Consider the following 20,551-nt stretch of genomic DNA (forward strand, 5'->3'; position numbering starts at 1 on the left):
GATCAATGAATCTATCCATCCAGTTTCTGAGGTGCTTATCCTCACGAGTGTCGCGGAAGTGCTGGAGCCAATCCCAGCTGTCATCGGGCAGGAGGCAGGGTACAACCTGAATTGGTTGCCAACCAATCAGAGGGCACATACAAAACAGACAACAGTCACACTCACAATCACACCTATGGGCAATTTAGAGTATCCAAATAACACACCCATCTATCCATCCAGTTTCTGAGGTGCTTATCCTCACGAGTGACACGGAAGTGCTGGAGCCAATCCCAGCTGTCATCGGGCAGGAGGCGGGGTACATCCTGAGCTGGTTGCCAGCCAATTGCAGGGCACATGGAGACACACTCACAATCACACTTTTAGGGACAAATTAGAGTCTCCAGTTAACGCATGTTTTTGGGATGAGGAAGGAAACTGGAGTGCCCAGAGAAAATCCAGGCCGGCTCGGGGAGGACATGCAAAATGCACAGAGGTGGGGCCAGGATTTGAATGCTGGTCCTCAGAACTTTGAGACCAACGCTCTACAGCTGCTCCACCGTACCACCTGGATCAATTATACATTTAGCTTATTTAAAACAGTACAAGTGTATATATATATATATATATATATATATTTATTTATTTTTCTAGGAAGGATACTGGTTTGCATAAAGTAAATCATTCATTCATAAACTCAGACTAAACGATAGCAAACATACACGTCTCAAAAACTAATTTCACTCATCAAATGCATGAAAAGTATCTTTTACGCAGAATGATGAAGCTTACACTCAGACTGCGTGTTGCCATAATACAGTTAGAATATATCTGATCTAATAAATAAATTGCTAGCTTTAACAGACATGCTATCATAACCTGAAGATGCATTAGTACATTGCTGGCTGAAAGACAAGATTGCATTGTTACAAAATGTTTCAAAATGACTAGATAAGTGTGTAACTACATGGAACACATGAAGGGACATCACCAATGGGTGAATAATTGGACAACTTGTAACATCACTTCATAATTGTATTAGTTTTCACTCTGATGCCAATTCAGGCTTTTCATTGACCGATGGAGGCAAATGCAATAACATCACAATATACATTTTATACACAATACAAAATGAAAGTTAATAAAAATGGTAATTTTGAAAATGTACATTTAATTTTCCAAAGATGTAGAGTATGAAAATGTGTAATATATAAAAAAATATATACATTTCTCAAGATATTTCAAGAAGGGTGCAACTCTTAAAATAAGTACAGTACATGTGTATTTTGGGATAACCAAAAAAAAAAAAACTTTTTACAGGAATTAATTATCTACAACACAAATGTAATCCTCAATTGCAACAGGCACTGGTAAATTACCTATACAAAACAAAGCTGTCTTAATCTTTTTCAACCAGACTTTCAAACGCACACCATTGTTAATTTGCATGACACTGCATGGGGCTTTAGATATACAGTATGGACAGGACAGGTTACAGTAGTGTATATGTTAGTAATATTCTGTTTAAGAGATTGTGGTAATGCATTAGCAGAAATTATTTCTGAAGCAAAGTATTTTGTCAACTTTACAAATGTACTGTGTTACGTAGCTGATAGACCCACAAAACTGATCGATGTTTTGGTTGTGGACAACAGAAAAATCTCATTGAATGGACTGCATGGAAGTTGTTGATCATGACCCTCATGCACCGCTGTAAAAATGAGGTCTCTTTGAAAACTATTAACAGCAATTGTGTTGAGAATTACAAAACTGAAAGAGAGACCCTTTTGACACTAGATTGCTGTGTAGAAGAAGCTCTACACACTAGTGCAGTTTGGAATTTCTCTTGTGCTCTCGTGGGCATTTGCGACTCCCCCTGCGAAGAAAGAGGATACAGGAAAAAAAAAAGCAAGCAGAATAAATGGTTAGTCCAGCTATGACTGTCAAACACATGTGATTGACTTTAAAAAAAAGTATTGAATATTTCAATTATCTGTGATGTCTGTGGTTAACTAAAATACACATGGAACTAAATCTGAGGTAGTTGTACACTGCGCCATAGTCCGACAAAAAAATTACTGTAGATAAAAACCTGTCACGATTCAAAATTTCTAAACGTTGTGTTATAAAAATCAAGCATGCTTTCCAATGAAACCAAAAGTTCAGTATTTTATTTGCTTGATTACCGGAACAGAAATTAGCTCACCACCAGGCAGTGACATGCAAAGTTGTGTTGCTGGGGGGTGCAAATGGAAAATTTAGGTGGATGTCCACAGCCACCGTATGCCTCTTTTGCACGCCACTGCAGGTGGGTGGCGTTCAGTAAAATGCAGTTGTTGAATATACATTGAGCCAAAACAACATGTCAAATAAGTAACAATTAGCATTATAATATGAGCAAAAATAAAATGTGTGTGGGGAGTTAAAAATGATGATCCTCTTGTAAAATAAGTTAATTTCTTGACAAATGATCAACTTTATCACTGCCTCACGTTCTAATTGAAAACATTTTTGAATGTGTTTTGTGTTTGAAGGAGTTCTGCAAATATTCTTCTGAGATGATACCTCCTGTTTGCACAAGGTTAATCACAAGGTCAATCTGTGAATTGTAATGTGTACAATCGCATCTAAATTTAACAGACAAATAAGGAAGGGGTTCATCCACGAAAGCCGATTGTTGTATTGAAGCACTTTTTTTCCCTCTTTATTTATGTGGCATAGACACACATATAGCTGAACAATACAACATTTTTTGAGTTTTTCATGGCGCTAAGTACAGTACATTCATCCATATTCCAAACTGCCTATTCTCATAAGGGTCGCGGAAGTGCTGGAGCCTATCCCAGCAATTTTCGGGCAAGAAGTGGAGTACACCCAGAACTGGTTGGCAGCTAATCGCAAGGTAAATAGAGAACCATCCACACTCATAATCACACTTAAGAGCAATTTAGAGTCTACAATTAATGCATGAGAGGATACCGGTGTGCCCAGAGAAAACCCACACAGGCACGGGGAGAACATGCAAACTCTAAACAGATGGGTTTAGGATTTGAATCCGGTCCTCAGAACTGTGACGCTTATGCTTTAACCAGTTGCACCAACCTGACGAACCATGTACAGTATACAGTAATCCCTCTCTACTTCGTGCTTCACCTATTGCAGCTTCAGTACATCCTGTTTTTTTCAAACCCCGCAGGAAAAAAAAACATTTACATGAAAAATGGACTTCTACTTATGAAAAAAATTAACGTTATGAAATGACATCCGGAAGGTATTAATTTAATAAGTAGATACCACTGTATAATATGTTCCACAGCTGTGTGTGTTATAGCCCTCCTGAAGGAAACATCACCTCAATACTGCTTTTTTCCTGCAAAGAGCTCTTTGTGAAAATAGCGAGAAATCATGTCATTATGGCTGCCTTGCAATGCATAGCCTGGAAATGTTGCCACATTCAGCATGGGCAATAAATGTCAATGGAATGGCTTTGATGAACTCTTGCTACGTGGGCATAGGAGGCACGTCTTTAAGTTGGATCTAGTGATATCCATCTGTGACCCGAAAATATGTCTGTCCCAGTCTCTGCTCACACACGTGTGTGTGTGTGTGTGTGTGTGTGTGTTTGTGTGTGTGATTAAGTATGGAAAAAGTTGTTGAGGTTTTAACAACAAAGTAATTATTAATTTTGCCATCCTTGCTTTGATTTGCAGAAATTCCAAATGTTGAAAGTTGGAGGGTAACCCTCAAGGAAATTATTAAACGGATCCTGAAGACGTAATTGAATATTATATATTTTGTACTTGTTTCAACTTTCAAACGATATTGCATTTATTAATACAAGTGAAAGTATTTTGTGTGCTGTTTGCAGATTTCTGAACAATGAGGTCCTTCAAATGCTCTTTCTATAAACAAAATATGGATTCTTGTGTTTGATAAGATTCCTAAATGACAGTTATAGTGTTTGCCAGACATAATTATAACCAAGTCTATTAATTTTGAACTCAGAATGTTTCTTGGGAAACCACAAGGGGACCCTGAGTGACGTACGAAGTGCGGTCACGTCAAGCCTGAAATATGCGCCTGACGAATGGGGTGGCAGTGGCAGGAAACAGGATGGGAGGAACCCAGATGGAAAGTAAACATGACAGACACATAGTTGAAGGTCACATAGTGGAATATTCTATTTTATTTTGTTTGTAACATAATTTAGGCAAAAAGTTATTTGTTCTAAATGATAGAAAAAAAAGTTATTTGTTCTAAATGTTAAACATGTATTACTGTGGGCTGATTAACCTAATTGTTTGCAATTGTCTGTAGTTTGAAAAACAGTCTGGTTTCACACTGCATAATAAAGGTTTCAATCTATAATTTTTTAATGGCTCAATTTCCATGTAGCATGACACCGTTCTTTCTATGTTTTAAGGCAATGCTAAATGTATGTGGGATTGTCACGTTAATGCCATTTACGAATACAATGTAGAAGCAATGTTGTTTCCGTTCTTTAGAACGCTTCTATAGAATTTCCTTCAGAACACAGTTCTATAGAACTTTGGTCCGTTACTTGCAATCTGTTAAATCGAGGCACCACTGAATCTGCGTTTGCATATTTGTGTGAAATGTTATTCAGTCCTGTTAATTCATGTAAATGTCCTATCTGTCTGGGTTTTACACCTCCCAACTCCATTTTGCAAATTTGAAGGCATTATTAAACTATTCGGTTAAATGAGGGTTGAATCCATTGTAAAGGAATTTATGACCGTTCTGGTGTTCATAACTTACTTTTGACCCTTGCATCCACTTCTTTCTCCACGAGTTTTTTTGAAGAGGAAAACTCATTCAGTGTTATTTTTGCCGTGTTGTCACCTTGGTCCACCGAGGTAATCATCTCTTGCTCTTTGTCCTGGTTCACCTCTGCATATATGCTTATCCAGGGTATTTTTCTAAAGGTTTGCAAGAGAACTTAATTATTGGTCTGGTGTGTCTGGAGTGACAAAATATAATTACAGTAGGCAATCATTCACATTTCACACCAAGTCCAATATCATTTCCTGTAAGCATTCATTTTAGTAATAGAAGGACAATTTGAGGACTACAGTGGTATCTCTACTTACGCATGTCTCTAAATTCAGGTAACAAAATGCCTCCGCAGAAAACAATGATCTTTGATGATAAAAAAAAAAAACAAATTCAGGATTGAAAGAAAAAATTGGGTCCTGGATTCGCAATTGCCAAATTCCACTGAACGTAAAGATCCTGTATCTTGGTTTGTGTGGCACGATAGAGCTGTTTTCCCATTAGCTATTGCCGTAGCATCTTCCTGGCAACCCATTGGCTAGGAGGGAGGTCAATCTTTATCCATGATGCCTTGCATTTCCTTTGGACACTCCACTGTCACCGAATTACGCTAGCACACATTGGAAAAGTACAACTGTTTTGTGAGTTTTTTGTTTGGTTTTTGAAAGTTCATTCATCTTTATCCACCACGGGCCCAGAGAAACTTTAGTGGAATCAAGTGGTGTGTGTGCGTACATTCGTACATATGTTTTCTCTCAGCTGTCAAATGTGTGCCTTCTCCTTCATCCCCCATGATGCCTTTTGCTTGTCACTGACCCTTCTCTTCACATAGCTGCCCAGCGTCAAAGGTAAATGAACATAATTTTTAATATTCTTTATATTATGTACTTTGAATACTTATTTTTGGTGGGATGAGGTGGGTGGGAGGTCGGTGGGCTTGGAATGGATTAACCTATTTACATGTAAAATGCGCTTCTACTTCTGAAAAATTCACTTAAGGAAACAACTTCTGGAACAGACTTTCATATTTCTCAATAATAATGGCCTTTTTTCAAGCGAGAGAATCACCTGTATTTACCACAGGTTGAATGTCTTACAGAACAATGCAGCCCCTATGGGGGCACAAACCAGCGCAATCTGTATCTGTATCCAGATAAATGCAGAGGGTTGCGTCAGGAAGGGCATCCAGCGTAAAAACTGTGCCAAACAAATATGAGCATTCATCGAAAGAATCCCATACTGGATCGGTCGTGGCCCGGATTAACAACGCCCACCACCGGCACTGCTAACCTGCAGGACGTCGGTGGAAATTCAACTACTGTGGGTCGAAGACAAAGAAGAGGAGGAAACTAGATTCGTCTTAAGAAGAAAAAGAGGAATACACAGAGCCTACAACTGAGTAAAGGGACTTTGAATGTTGGGACTATGACAGGAAAAGCTCAGGAGTTGGTTGACATGATGATTAGGAAAAAGGTTGATATATTGTACATCCAAGAGAGCAGGTGGAAAGGTAGTAGGGCTAGAGGTTTAGGAGCAGGGTTTAAATTATTTTACCACGGAGTAGATGGGAAGAGAAATGGAGCTAGATGAAGTAGTTCTGAGCATCCCAGACAGAGAGAGAGTTGTGATTGGTGCAGATTGTAATGGACATATTGTTAAAGAAAACAGGGGCGATGAAGAAGTGATGGGTAAGCACGGCATCCAAGAAAGGAACTTTCTGAGGGACAGATGACAGTGGAGGTTGAAAAAAGGATGGAGATAGCTGTAGTGATTATTTCCAGAAGAGGGAGGAACATAGAGTGACCTACAAGAGCGGAGGTAGAAGCACACAGATGGATTACATTTTGTGCAGATGATGTAATGTCAAGGAGGTTACTGACTGTAAAGTAGTGGTAGGGGAGAGAGTAGTTTGACATCAAAGGATGGTGGTGTGTAAGATGATCCTGGTGGTGGGTAGGAAGATTAAGAAGACAAAGGTAGAGCAGAGAACCATGTGGTGGAAGTTGAGAAAGGAAGAATGTTGTGCAGCCTTTTGGAAAGAGGTGAGACAGGCTCTCGATGGACAGCAGAAGCTCCCGGAAGACTGGACTACGACAGCCAAAGTGATCAGAGAGACAGGCAGGAGAGTACTTGGTGTGTCTTCTGGTAAGAAAGGGGAGAAGGAGACTTGGTGGTGGAAAATACAGGAAGTCAAACAAGGAAAGAGATTAGCAAAGAAGAAGTGGGACACTGATAAGACTGAGGAGACACAAAAGGAGTACATTGAGTTGCGACGTCAGGCAAAGGTAGAGGTGGCAAAGGCTAAACAAGAGGCATATGATGACATGTACACGATTGGACACGAAATAAGCAGAAAAGGATCTCTCGAGGTTGGCCAGACAGAGGGACAGAGATGGGAAGGATGAGCAGCAGGTAAGAGTGATTAAGGATAGAGATGGAAATGTGTTGACTGGTGCCAGTAGTGTGCTTCATAGATGGAGAGAATACTTCAAGAAGTTGCTGAATAATGAAAATGAGAGAGAAGGAAGAGTAGAAGAGGCAAGTGTGAAGGACCAAGAAGTGGCAATGATTAGTAAGGGGGAAGTTAGAAAGGCAATAACAAAGGATCAAAAATGGAAAGCCAGTTGGTCCTGATGACATACCGGTGGAGGTATGGAAGCAATTTGGAGAGATGGCTGTGGAGTTTTTGACCAAGTTATTCAACAGGATACTAGCGGGCGAAAACATGCCTGAAGAATGGAGGAAAAGTGTACTAGTTCCCATTTTTAAGAACAAAGGCGATGTTCAGAGCTGTAGGAATTATAGAGAAATAAAGTTGATGAGCCACACAATAAAGTAATGGGAAAGAGTAGTGGAGGCTAGACTAACGAAAGAAGTAAGTATCTGCGAGCAACAATATGGTTTAATGCCGAGAAAGAGTACCACATATGCATTATTTGCCTTGAGGATGCAAGTGGGAAAAGTACAGAGAAGGTCAGAAGGAGCTACATTGTGTCTTTGTGGTTCTAGAGAAAGCCTATGACAGAGTACCAAGAGAGGAACTGTGGTACTGAATGTGCAACACCGTTGTGGCGGAGAAATATGCTAAAATAGTACAGGACATGTATGATGGCAGCAGAACAATGGTGAGGTGTGCCTTCGGTGTGACAGAAGAATTTAAGGTAGAGGTGGGAATGCATCAGGGATCAGCTCTGAGCCCCTTCCTGTTTGCAGTGGTAATGGATAGGCTGACAGATGAGGTTAGACTGAAATCCCCTTGGACTATGATGTTTGTAGATGATATTGTGATATGCAGTGAAAGTAGGGAGCAGGCGAAGGAACAATTACAAAGATGGAGACATGCACTGGAAAGGAGAGGAATGAAGATTAGCCGAAGTAAAACAGAATATGTGCGTGAATGAGAGGGATGGAGGGGGAAGAGTGAGGCTACAGGGAGAAGAGATAGCATGGGTGGACAACTTCAAATATTTAGGGTCAACAATCCAGAGCAATGGAGCGTATGGTAAGGAAGTGAAGAAATGGGTCCAAGCAGGTTGGAACAGCTGGCGGAAGGTGTCTGGTGTGTTATGTGACAGAAGAGTCTCTGCTAGGATGAAGGGCAAAGTTTAAAAAACAGTGGTGAGGCCGGCCATGATGTACGGATTAGAGATGGTGGCACTGAAGAAACAACAGGAAGCAGAACTGGAGGTAGCAGAAATGAAGATGCACTCATTAGAGGGACAGCCAAAGTTGGATGTTGTGGAGACAAGGTGAGAGAGAGCAGACTTCGATGGTTTGGACATGTTCAGAGGCGAGAGAGTGAGTATATTGGTAGAAGTGTGCTGAGGATGGAGCTGCCAGGGAAAAGAGCGAGAGGAAGACCAAAGAAAAGGTTGATGAATGTTGTGAGGGATCACATAAGGACAGTGGGTGTTCAAGAGGAAGATGTATGAGATGGGCTTAGATGGAAAAAGATAACACGCTGTGGCGACCCCTAACGGGACAAGCCGAAAGGAAAAGAAGAAGAAGAAGAATGTAAAATAAGATGAATGTTAAATGATTTTATATATTGTATTGTGTTACTGATGATGTTCTACTCAAATTCTGCATCTGCTGGAATGATGATAACTCCAGGGAAATGTAACAATCTGGTTTCGGTACATTACCTCAAAAAATAAGTCTTGACTGTGCCCATGTAAGAACATAAATAATGGATAGCATCATAACATACACAAAATAGGTTTCTACGTAATTGTGAAAATAATCACGAAAAAGTTTGTACCTCTTGAATTTGTAGATGAGAAACACTGCAAGGCCAAGGAAAACCACTGATAGGAGCATCAGCATAGCAGAGCTCCTATGACGATGGTTGGAGTCCACCAAGGGTGCTGTCGGAACACTAATTTTAGAATTGCTACTTTCTATAATTCCTGATATATATTTCCACACTTAAGAAATCTATGTTTATATAAATACTGCGTGTTAAACAAAAAATGATAGGTAAATGTATAATCGAGCTGTAGATGTACATTGAGGAAAATTAATTTAACCCCAATAAGGCCAATCATCTCCTGTGGTCTACTGCTGGGCAAGTAACACTGACGCAGGTGATCCCTCAACCCTACCTGAGCCAAATGAAGTTGCAGCTGTTTATTGTTGCTAAGGAAAATTTTTACAATATGTCAAAATATTTCGAATAATTTTCTCTCAAATGAGTAGCCATTAGCCTTTATTCATCCATTTGTCATCATTATATGAGGTTTCAATTTGAAGGAAGGATGGTGTAGTGGTACATATGCCTGACTTTGGTGCAGGCAGCTTGGGATCGTTTCCCGCTCAGTGATGGTGTCAATATCTACCCTGTGACTGACTGGCGATTAGTTCAGGGTGTAGTCCACCTTTCACCTGAAGCTAGCTGCGATAGGCTCCGGCTCTCCCGTGATCTTTATGAGGATAAGCGACTTGGATAATGGATGGGTACAAATGGTTTCCAAAGTGCTTTATATCACAATTTGCATTTGTGTGTCCTTTTATTCTTGGTTCCTTTCAATAATGTAGAGCAGTTGGAGACGTTACTAATTCGCTTCTTTTCTCACTGTCACATTTTGATAAACCTGAAAAGCATGGTTGAAGCAGATGAGATCCATTTAAGTAAGTGCCATATGTTTGAAGTGATTTGGACTCCAGTTGGGTTAAGGGGGGAAGAACACTCTTAAAAAATGTGTGTGTACGCGTGTGTGCGTCCATGTGTGTATGTTGGGGGAAGTGGGGACTCTGCCTAAAATTGGGACAGTTCTCCAAAAATTGCCGCCACCTGTGGTTGAATATATTCTCAATGTGTGATGAGTTCAGCACACCACATAAAGAGCATTAAAATTGAGGTGCCTTGACTTCAATATTTGGAAATAAGAAATATTGATGTTTTAGAATTCTGATTTCTGCCTTTGTCCAGTATAAGTATAAGTATAAGTGAGGTAAATAATGAAAATCAACTGATCAGATGTTCCAGATTTTAAGGCAGGATCTAAAGAGCCAATGATTTTAGCAGCCTTTCTCCACTTTGTGTTTTCAAAAGACATCACTTCATTTGTAATGAATTGTTAGTATTGTCGATAACCCAGTTGTTTGCAAAAAAAACAGAAGCAATGCAACAAAAGAGATGAAGGTGTTAAAAAATGAAATGAATTAAAAACAAGAAAATATATCTTACCAAGTGTTAGCTGTGTGTTATATACTATCACTCTTACGCCAGGCTTAAGCTCGAACGCCACCAAATTCTGGTTCAGTGCATTTACAATTATGTTTGAAACCTGTTTAGAAAATGCAGTCAGGTTTTATTTTATTTTTTTAGAACATTGTAGGCTCATCCAATTGTATCATCTTGGTATAAAGTACGGTTGTCACCCATACTTGTTGTAGCTCCTCCTCACTCTTTTTCTTGTCATGTGACTGGCTCTTGTGCGGTAACAGGAATAGTTCTGCAGCAGTTGGAACTCCAGGAAAGACAGCTACCAAAAGTTGTTCTTCTGGGAACTTAGCCACCTATGGCAGAACAAGAAAAACTAATGCAGACTTCAAATGCTATAATGCAACTTTGTCATATTGACAATTTCATGTCTTTTCTATACACTTGAAAAATCCAAATGTAATATCTTTGAAATAAACACAACAGCATCAATATATTTATTAACATAGTAACGGATAATGCATAATAAATATTAATTTTAACAACTGTCATTATATTATACATCCATCCATCCATCCATTTTTTGCTGCTTATCTTCACGAGGGTCGCGGGGAGTGCTGGAGCCTATCCCAGCTGTCAACGGGCAGGAAGCGGGGTACACCCTGAACTGGTTGCCAGCCAATCGAAGGGCACAGAGAGACAAACAGCCGCGCTCACAATCACACATAGGGGTAATGTAGAGTGTCCAATTAATGTTGCATGTTTTTGGAATGTGGGAGGAAACTGGAGTGCCCGGAGAAAATTCATGCAGGCACGGGGAGAACATGCAAACTCCACACAGCTGGGGCCAGGATTGATCCCGGGTCCTCAGAACTGTGAGCCCAATGCTTTACCAGGTGATCCACTGTGCCGCCATCATTATATTAAACGATTTAAAATATTTTTTCCAAGTGTGGGCCACTAGGCCACTCCAAAACCGTTTTTTCAAGCCATTCAGAAGTTGACCTGCTGGTGTGTTTTGGATTGTTATCCTGCTGCAGAACACAGTTGGCCGCAAATTAATGGCTGAATATTGCCCTTCATGGTTTTCCGTTAAAGAGGACAATTTATGGTTCTATCAATCACAAGAAGTTGTCGAGGAGCAAACCAGCCAAACACCATCACCCTACCACCACCATGTTTGACTTCTGGTATGATGTTCTGTTTCTAAAATGCTGAGCTATATTTACGCCAGATGTAATGAGACACGCACTTTCCAAAAAGCTCAATGTTCATCTTGCCAGTCCATATAAAATTTTCTCAAAAGCCTTTTTTAAAAATTATTATTATTTTTTATCTTTAGCAAGCAGCGTTTTTATGCTCTTCTTGGTCCGCAGTGGTTTTGGCATTGGAACTCTTCCATGGATTCCATTATACTATGCAAAATTAGTGGACAATACTTTTTCATGGCATAGTATGAAGGCACCAATATCATAGATATCACGATGAGTGTGCATTACGTCACTGACGTTTGCTACAAGCTAGGTTTCAAAGTAAACAAGCAACTAGTTTTCTAAAAGCCAAATGTTTGTCTGTTGGTGAGTAACCCATATAGAAAGACTGGCTCAATTGTCCAATACCATTTTTTTCTCGCACTTCACTTTTACTTTTTAGTGCTGAATCTCATTACTCTAAACATTTCCTCTCAGACACACTTGGCTCCCTGTTGATGTGAGTGTGTAACAACGCTGAAGTTCCCAGTGCTATGGGTTTACAAATGCAAACACAGGAAAACATACACAAACTGCAAAACATCAATAGGTGCCTTCTTCACTCAGAACTTAGCAGATCCTTTTAGACAGCTATGTGACTTAAAATTAAGGTATTAGAGCTCATGAAATGATCTCCTGGCAGAGAAGGGAAGCAGAGGCATCTTCACATTTGTTTGATTGATGAATCACAGGGTGGCCTGAGGGTGTTCTCTTGCCGCACAAAATACTTCAGAGTATTGGACAGGAAAGGTAATGGGGGTATTGGAAGTAATTAAGGAAAAACCTCAACAAGAAGTGATATAGGCGATATGAAGATAGAAAAGGGAACCATACCAAAGACAGAGTGACACGAGAAATGGGAGGAAAGTGAGAGGACATCACTGAGCAAATGAAAATCCCTTACCTGGAGAATGGCCTTCTTAATTACTCTCCCCAAATCCTGCCTCCACTCAGATAAATCAGGGTTGAACTCGTCCAGATTTGGGGAGAATGATAAAAGTAGGGATTTGAAGAATTCTGTCGAGGAGAGCCAGGGGAGAAACAGCCTTTAATTAATTTAGATATAACATGGTTGTTTGTTTAAGTCTAGTCCTACCACCCATCATTTGGATTTATTCTCAGGTTTTGTATATTTGCCCTGCATTATTTTGGACTAAATGTACACAGATGAGAGTGACTGAACTTTAAAGCTGCACTGACACTAATTCATAGTAGATAACTGATGATTATTCATCATCTTTTACAGATACTTGCAGTCAAACTGTTAAATCCCAGCTAAAGCCATAAAATTTTATATAGAAGTTACTAGTATACTAAGCTGTCTTTCATTGAGCATACTGATGTGAGTTGTGATATACAAAGCACATGAGCTTTAAGAAAACAATTCCCTTACCTCTAACTGCTATGGTTTTGGAATCTTGGAATATGGTGTTGGCTGCAGCTACTTGAACTGTGAGAGAATACATCCCCTCATTGGCAAAGGTGTATGAAATACTTCTATCCAGGGTGACCAATGACTGTACACAGATAGAGAAATTTTGATTAATAAATCAGTCTCAGTAGGTTGTATCAATGGATATATACGGTAAATTTGCTGTTTGCGGAAAAGCACATACAGTGGACACCGGCATTTTCGCGGTTGTCTTTTCAACTGGTTAAAAAAATATGACTTTTCTCTCTTTCTTTTTTTTGTGTGTGGACAAACCGCAAAAAAAAATATTTGCAGCTCTGCTTATTGGATCATTTTTGGTGTATAAAAAAATACAATTTTAATGGCCACCAAGGTTTGACTTTTTTGATTTTCACAATTTGCAACTAGTCACCTGTATTCTCCATTAGTGGCACGGTGGAATGACTGGTTGGAGCATCTGGGTCACAGTTCTGAGGACTGGGGTTCAAGTCCCAGCCGCACTTGTTCTATTGGCATTTTGGTTTCCTCCCCATCCACAAAATATGCATGCTACAGTAGATCAACGACGATTCTAAATTGTCCATAGGTGAGAATGTGAGTGTGACTGTGTGGCGAGTGTCTGTTTGTTTCTATGTGCCCTGCAAATGACTGGCAACCAGTTCAGTGTACCCCACCTCCTGCCCGAACTTAGCTGGGATAGGCTCCAGCAGTCATGTGACCCTTGTGAGGATAAGTGGCACAGAAAACGGATGGAGATTTTGTTGTTGTTCGACACTTAGTAAACAGTTGTCGGGCTGTTCCCTTACTTTTGTTACACACGCAAAGTAGAGTGGGGCAACATTTAAAATAAGAAAATGTTTTGAACAGCTAGAGCACAAGTGAAAGTGATTTCACTTCATTAGTGAATTAGTGAAATTCACGACATTACAGTGTTTGAAATGATGCTGTGGGGTGGCGTGTCATGGATCTGGCAGAGAAGGACTTAACGAAGTACTACAATCAAAACTTTGAGGGTAATCTGATGTCTGAATGTTTGTAATTCAAATATTTGTGAGGAGCTTAGTGTCTGTAACCAAATCATTTACAATAGACTAGATTCCTGTGGGATCTGGTCATAAAAGTTAATGAGATTTGAATTCGATAAGATCTGCTTGGCCTAAAATCATAGACGATGTTTACATGTTACATGAGACAGCATGTAAATGTTCACAGTGCAAGGTGAAAAAGTATGTAAAAACCTAGGCTAATTACTTCTCCAAGAGCTAATTGGAATCAGACGTTAGCCAACATGTGCTAGGCAACATCCCAATCAATATACTGAGATCAGAGGTGCCCTATAAAAGCAAACACAATTTAGGAATTTTCAATTCTCATCAAGCATCGCCCAGTGTGCCTTGCCCCACACAAAAGTGCTATGAGAAACATGTAAAACTTTTAACTTGCATAAAGCTGGAGAGGTTACAGAAATACAGTGAAGAAAATGAGTATTTGAACACCCTGCTATATTGCAAGTTCTCCCGCTTAGAAATCATGGAGGGGTCTGAAATTTTCCTCGCAGGTGCATGTCCACTGTGTGACAGGTAATCTAAAAAGAAAAATCCAGAAATCACAATGTATGATTTTTTTAACGATTTGTTTGTGTGATATAGCTGCACATAAGTATTTGAACACCAATCAGGTAGAATTCTGAGCCTCAAAGACTTGTTAGTCCGCCTTTAAAAGTCCACCAAACCCTACCATCACAAACCAAGGGACATCTACTGTACAACGAAATGGATTAAACAGAAGAAAATACAACATTTAAGACTTGTCCGCTCAATGTCCTGATGTGAGGCCCATTATAATTCTTTGGAATAACCTCAAGAGAGCAATTCACACAAGACATCCCAAGGTTAAACTTGAACTTTTCGGAAAAGGAATGGTTCAAAATTCCTCGTGGTGTGCAGGTATGATTTGCAACTATAGATGGTGTGGTTGAGGGTTAGGGGTGGAGCTAAACCAGCAGAGTTAAACCAGTTATTAAATCCAACAGGTCACCAGATTTTTCCACCTGCATGCTGACGTTTACATGGACATATAATTGTTTGTGTGGTGGTAGTTTAAGAAAACTGCATATTATTGTGAATTCAATGGAATCACATTTTATGACCAGTTTATGCAGAAATCCTGATAATTCCAAATTGTTCATATACTCTCAGATAATCATTCTGGCAACTGTATGTAAAATTTTATTGGGATTTCATGGAGTAGACTAACACAGGGTGGCACATAATTATAAACCAGAAAGAAAATTATACATTCTTATGAAATATATATTTTTTTACAAATAAAAATCTAAAAAGTGGCATGCAAAATTATCAAGTCAATACTTCATAGAACCATTTTTTCCACTGTGATTATAGCTGTCAGTCTTTTGTGGTATGTCTACCAACTTTGGACATTGTAAGAGTGGAATCTTTCGTCCTGCAAAAAAGCTAAAGCTCAGTCAGATTAGAAGTAGAGCAGAAGTAAACAGCAATCTCCAAGCCTTGACTATGGCTATTTTAACACATGTATGCTTCACTTGAAACCATCCATCCATCCATGTGAAACGGGCTTGAAAGTTACCTTGTCAAAGATACTGTAGATATTGTGGATTTTTTTTTTCCGTTTTTTTGTTCAATGAACCACCACATCCAAGGTAGATCAATCTATCCATCCATCCATTTTCTTAACCGCTTAGCCTCACAAGGGTCGTGGGAGTGATGGAGCCTATCCCAGCTGTCATCGGGCAGGAGGCAGGGTTCAAACTGAATTGGTTGCCAACCAATCAGAGGGCACATACAAAACAGACAACAGTCACACTCACAATCACACATATGGGCAATTTAGAGTATCCAATTAATGTTGCATGTTTTTGGGATGTGGGAGGAAACCGGACTGCCCGTAGAAAACCCACAAGGCACGGGGAAAACATGCAAACTCCACACGGGGGAACTATGAAGTCCAATGCTTTACAGCTGCCCCACTGTGCCGCCCACCCCAGTTAGTTCTCAAGTAGTCCGGACCACAATATTTTTGCTTTAAAAATCAATAAATAACAACTTGTCAGATTTTCCAGATTGTTTTTGTGCAAATGAATACAAAAACTTTCAGAAAATATTCACATTTATTTGCGATTATCTTGCTGCAAATCATGAGCAGTCTGAAATGTTTGACCAAAATTTAGTTGAACAGTATTATGAATCAGTGAGGGTGCACCATTCAGGTATGCATCCTTTGTAAAGGTATACATAAAAAAAAAAAAAAAATGGCACTCCATTAAAAAAAAAATCCCAAAAGATTTCGACAAACCAACCTTTTTTGAAGTGAAGGTTTTGACTGAAATTTGTGTTAATTGTCTTACATTTATACAAGAGGTATTTATCTTTCCAAAATTCTAGTGTGAATATGGCACACCATTTTATATTAGCGTGATCTGGAAACTTGACATCGTTTGGCCTTCACTATGTCATTTAACTTTTGTCAGTGGACCTCTAATGCAGGGGGGACAAACATACGGCCCGCAGACCGGAATCGGTGTGACGGTCTGGTGCTGAAAAGTCTTCTTGTGATTAACGCACATGGTCGTATATCAGTGATGAAAATGACCAATTTGGAAAAACGCTGAAAATGTCTGCCCCGCTTTGGGCACTAAAATTTGTTGTAAAACAGACTGTTAAATGGTGACCTCAGGTTACTTCTAACAGTGTAAATACAGGTCAATCATTATATTTTGAAAACTTCAAATATGAGTCCAAACAACCAAAATAATTTTGACAAACTTCAGACATAAAAATGTAGACTGAGTGAAATGTATAACAAATAGGCTACTGGACTTACAAGTTATACTTCAGAAATAAGTACACAAGATATTTTTTTCTCCTATCGGAACACAGAGTACATAGCACTTTTTCGGGAACGTCCACTTTTTGTATGTGTCCCGGGAAGGGAAATCATGTGTATTAACTTCCATGATTTTGTTCGTATCTGTACCAAAATTTCAAATTGTCATATCATGAATGATAACGTTGAGGCATTGCAAGCCTTTTTGTGTTACCAAACAATAATCGTTGAAAAACCCATTACCCTATATTTCCGATTCCAAAAGTAGTTTATACATTCCATGTGGAAATATGATGAGGCGGTTCAAGGTTTTTATGCTTTCACATTCATATCGGTCCTCTGAGGAAAGCTGGAACTCCAATGTTGTCCCTTGACAAAAATGAGTTTGACACCCCTGGTCTATGGGAATGCCTACAGGTGATGGAGCACCACGGCAGATGAGAATCTTCTTCACTAATACTAGAAAGACAGGACAAATGTATATTTTGAACAATAAAATGACCATCAATGGTGACTGGATTCCTGCAAACTTGAATGTCCGACGCTGAATCTGTGTTAAATGTGCAAACAAAGAAAATAAATAAATGTTATGATAAGCAGAGATATAATTGCGACATTCTATAGGACGGATGTCAAACTCAAGGCCCGGCCTGCTAAAATAAATCTAGTCTGTCAGCTTCCATGATTCTTGTGAAAATTTGTACCAACATTTCAGAGAATTGTGTTCCATAAATGATAATGTTGAGATATTGCAAGCATTGACCAAACATGAACAATAGTTTAAAAACCCATAATCCTTGATTTCTGATTCCAAAAGTAGTTCTAGCATTGAGATGATGAAATATTTTTATGGTTTCACAGTCATAACGGCCCTCTGAGAGAAACCGTAACTACAATGTGCCCCTCGACAAAAATTTGTTTGACACCCCTGATCTATAGCCATTTGACACATGAACATTTGACCGTGGGACTAGTCATTGCTCGAGGAAAAATGTCAACATTATCTGAAACCCATTAGTTCATACTTAATATAAATCTACTGTTTTAAACCAAATTAATCTTAAAGTGAAGAGTAAGGATCAATCAAGGCTCGGTCTGGCCCCCTGTTCAACCTCGGGTGTGAAAACATCCATTTGTGCCTTCTCCAGGGATATAAAAAGGCCAACACCACGCTAGATTCTTGGGGACACACTTGCCCTAATGCCACGCTGAGCTCTCTTGGGCTACCTGACGCTCTCCTCGTGGCTGGTTGTTGCCTCATAAATTATAAACGAGATTTACAACGTATAATCTAAAAATTATGTCAAACCGGAAGCGGTCCTATCCCTCCCGATGATATTATCCATTCACATTAATTCCATTTCATTTAATCTAGTAATCGCGACTAACTCAGATCAAATCAATTACTAAAACTGTGTTTTACCATCTGAAGAACATATCCAGAGTGAAGGCTTGCATGTAGCAGACCAAGAGAAGCTCATCCGTCCTTTTATCCCAGACTATTGTAACGGCCAAGAGTCACTGATGGTATAGTGGTACACACGGCTGACTTTGGCGCGGGCAGCGTGGGATCGATTCCCGTTCAGTGATGGTGTTGATATCTGCCCTGTGACTGACTGGTGACCAGTTCAGGGTGTAGTCTGGCTTTCACCCGAAGCTAACTGGGATAGGCTCCAGCTTTCCTCTGAACCTTGTGAGAATAAGCGACTTTGATAATGGATGGATATCGTAATGGTCTTCTGACTAGACTCCACAAAAACAACTTTAAAAAGCTGCAATACATTCAAAATGAAGCAGTTTGGGTTCTGAGCAGAACAAATGGGTCAAAGCATATAACTGCTATTCTAAAGTCTTTACACTGGCTTCCAGTCAGCTTTAGAAAAGATTTTGAAGTTCTGCTACTGGTCTATATATAACCAAATGGTTTAGCTCCTGAATACAGGAAAGAAATGATAATGAAATATAAACCAGGTCGGGCTCTGAGATCAACTCAAATGATGGAGAGCAGAGTCCAAAGCAAACTTGGTGAAGCAGCATTTCGCTACCATGCTCCACACAAATGGAACAAGTTGCCAATAGAGGTGAGTTCGGTCCAAATGTGATGGGATTTGAATGCTAGTCCTCAGAACTGTGAGGCCAACACTCTTCAGTTGCTCCACCGTGCTGCCCTGAGCTGTTCATTTTTAGCTAGAATTGGGCCCGAGTATGGTGGAGGGATTTAGGAATGGTTCCAAATGCCAGTGACTTATAGTGTAGCGCCAAAGAAAAGGAATCAGAGGTGGAGTGTCGAACACAGGAACAAACCTTGTTTTAATGGTAGACATCAACAGACTAATCACATTATGGTGGGAACTCACTACTTCCTAACTCTGAAAGTTCAACAACAAAAATAGTCCGTGCAGAACCCCACAACCCAACTCGAGATCCCGCAGGTGAATTATGTAAACACCACACAAGCGCCCCCCAGAATTCTCCCATAGTCAAAATCCCCATGCCATGGAGGGATGACGACCCGACCCCCGCGGGTGTGCACTGTAGGGGCCGAGGGGGGCGGGGTCGCACTGTCCATTGAGTCAAGGGACAAGGGCCCTGGCAGGGTCAAGAGCACCCCAGCAGGTGCAGGGGCGCAGGGCAAAAGGGGACGACCCCGGCGCAGGGGGAGAGCCAACCCAAAAGGCTAGACAATGTCCAGGTGAGCGGGTTTGACCCTGTCCACGGAAACAGTCTCTGTTGAGGTCGCACAACAACCTCATGCGCGAGTCACCAACAGCGACTTCCTCCAGGCACAAACCCATGTCAGAAGTCTTGAGGGCCTGCACCCTGTGGTTCGAAGCCTGGTCTGCGCTCAGTAGTTGAGACCCAGATGCGCAGTGCCGATGGAGGGCAGACCACGGCTCGGCCACATTGGACATGGCAAAAGTGAGGGGTTTATGGTCCACATATGCAATGAACTTACGGCCTTCCAATAGGGAAAGGAAGTGGCGGATCGCCAGCCAGAGGCCGAGGAGCTCCCTATCAAATGTGCTGTATTTGTGTTCCCTGGGGACCAGCTGACAGCTGAAAAAGGCAAGCAGTTGCCAGGCGCCGCCGATCCACTGTTTGAATAAGGCCCCAACGGCGTAGTCCGATGCGTCAGTACTGAAAGCGATGGGGGCCCCGTGGGACGGGTGGGCCAGCATCGCGGAACCACTCAGTGCGGCCTTCGTGGCCTCGAAAGCTTCCATCCTCTCAGCCTTCCAGTCAAGGTCCTGGTCGGGGGCCTTGCCTTTAAGAGCCTCATACAGCGGGCGCATGGTGTGGGCTGCCCGGCGGATTAACCGGTGAGAGAAAGTCACCGTCCCCAGAAACTCCCGGAGCCCCCGAGCCTAGCGAGGTCGGGGAGAAGGAGAGACGGCTTCCACCTTTGCCGGAAGGGGGTCGCCGTTCTTGTCAATGAGGTGCCCGAGGAACTTGATGGAGGGCACCCCGAAAACACACTTCGCCGGGTTGATGATCAGGCCATGCTGCTCGAGTCTCGCGAAGAGGTCCCGGAGGTGCATCATATTTTCTTCCTCCAAGGAGCTGGCGACAAGGATGTCATCCAAATAG

General features: G+C 40.8%; 1 protein-coding gene across 5 annotated transcripts in view; it reads right to left on the bottom strand.

Moving 5' to 3' along the window:
* Nucleotides 1-706: 706 nt before the first annotated feature.
* The window catches only part of sorcs3a (sortilin related VPS10 domain containing receptor 3a), a 294,433-nt gene continuing 274,588 nt past the window's right edge, over nt 707-20,551 (bottom strand). For all 5 annotated transcript variants that reach the window (XM_061830272.1, XM_061830273.1, XM_061830271.1 and 2 more), the window contains 7 exons: nt 13,082-13,205; nt 12,593-12,705; nt 10,663-10,794; nt 10,463-10,562; nt 9,035-9,140; nt 4,759-4,919; nt 707-1,855 (listed from right to left, as the gene is read on the bottom strand). In XM_061830272.1, coding sequence (XP_061686256.1) covers nt 1,797-1,855; nt 4,759-4,919; nt 9,035-9,140; nt 10,463-10,562; nt 10,663-10,794; nt 12,593-12,705; nt 13,082-13,205 — 795 coding nt within the window. In that variant the 3' untranslated portion in view covers nt 707-1,796. The remainder of the gene's footprint in view (nt 1,856-4,758; nt 4,920-9,034; nt 9,141-10,462; nt 10,563-10,662; nt 10,795-12,592; nt 12,706-13,081; nt 13,206-20,551) is intronic.

This window comes from Syngnathoides biaculeatus, chromosome 9 (assembly GCF_019802595.1).
Source record: "Syngnathoides biaculeatus isolate LvHL_M chromosome 9, ASM1980259v1, whole genome shotgun sequence".
In the NCBI taxonomy this organism is placed as follows: Eukaryota; Metazoa; Chordata; class Actinopteri; order Syngnathiformes; family Syngnathidae; genus Syngnathoides; species Syngnathoides biaculeatus.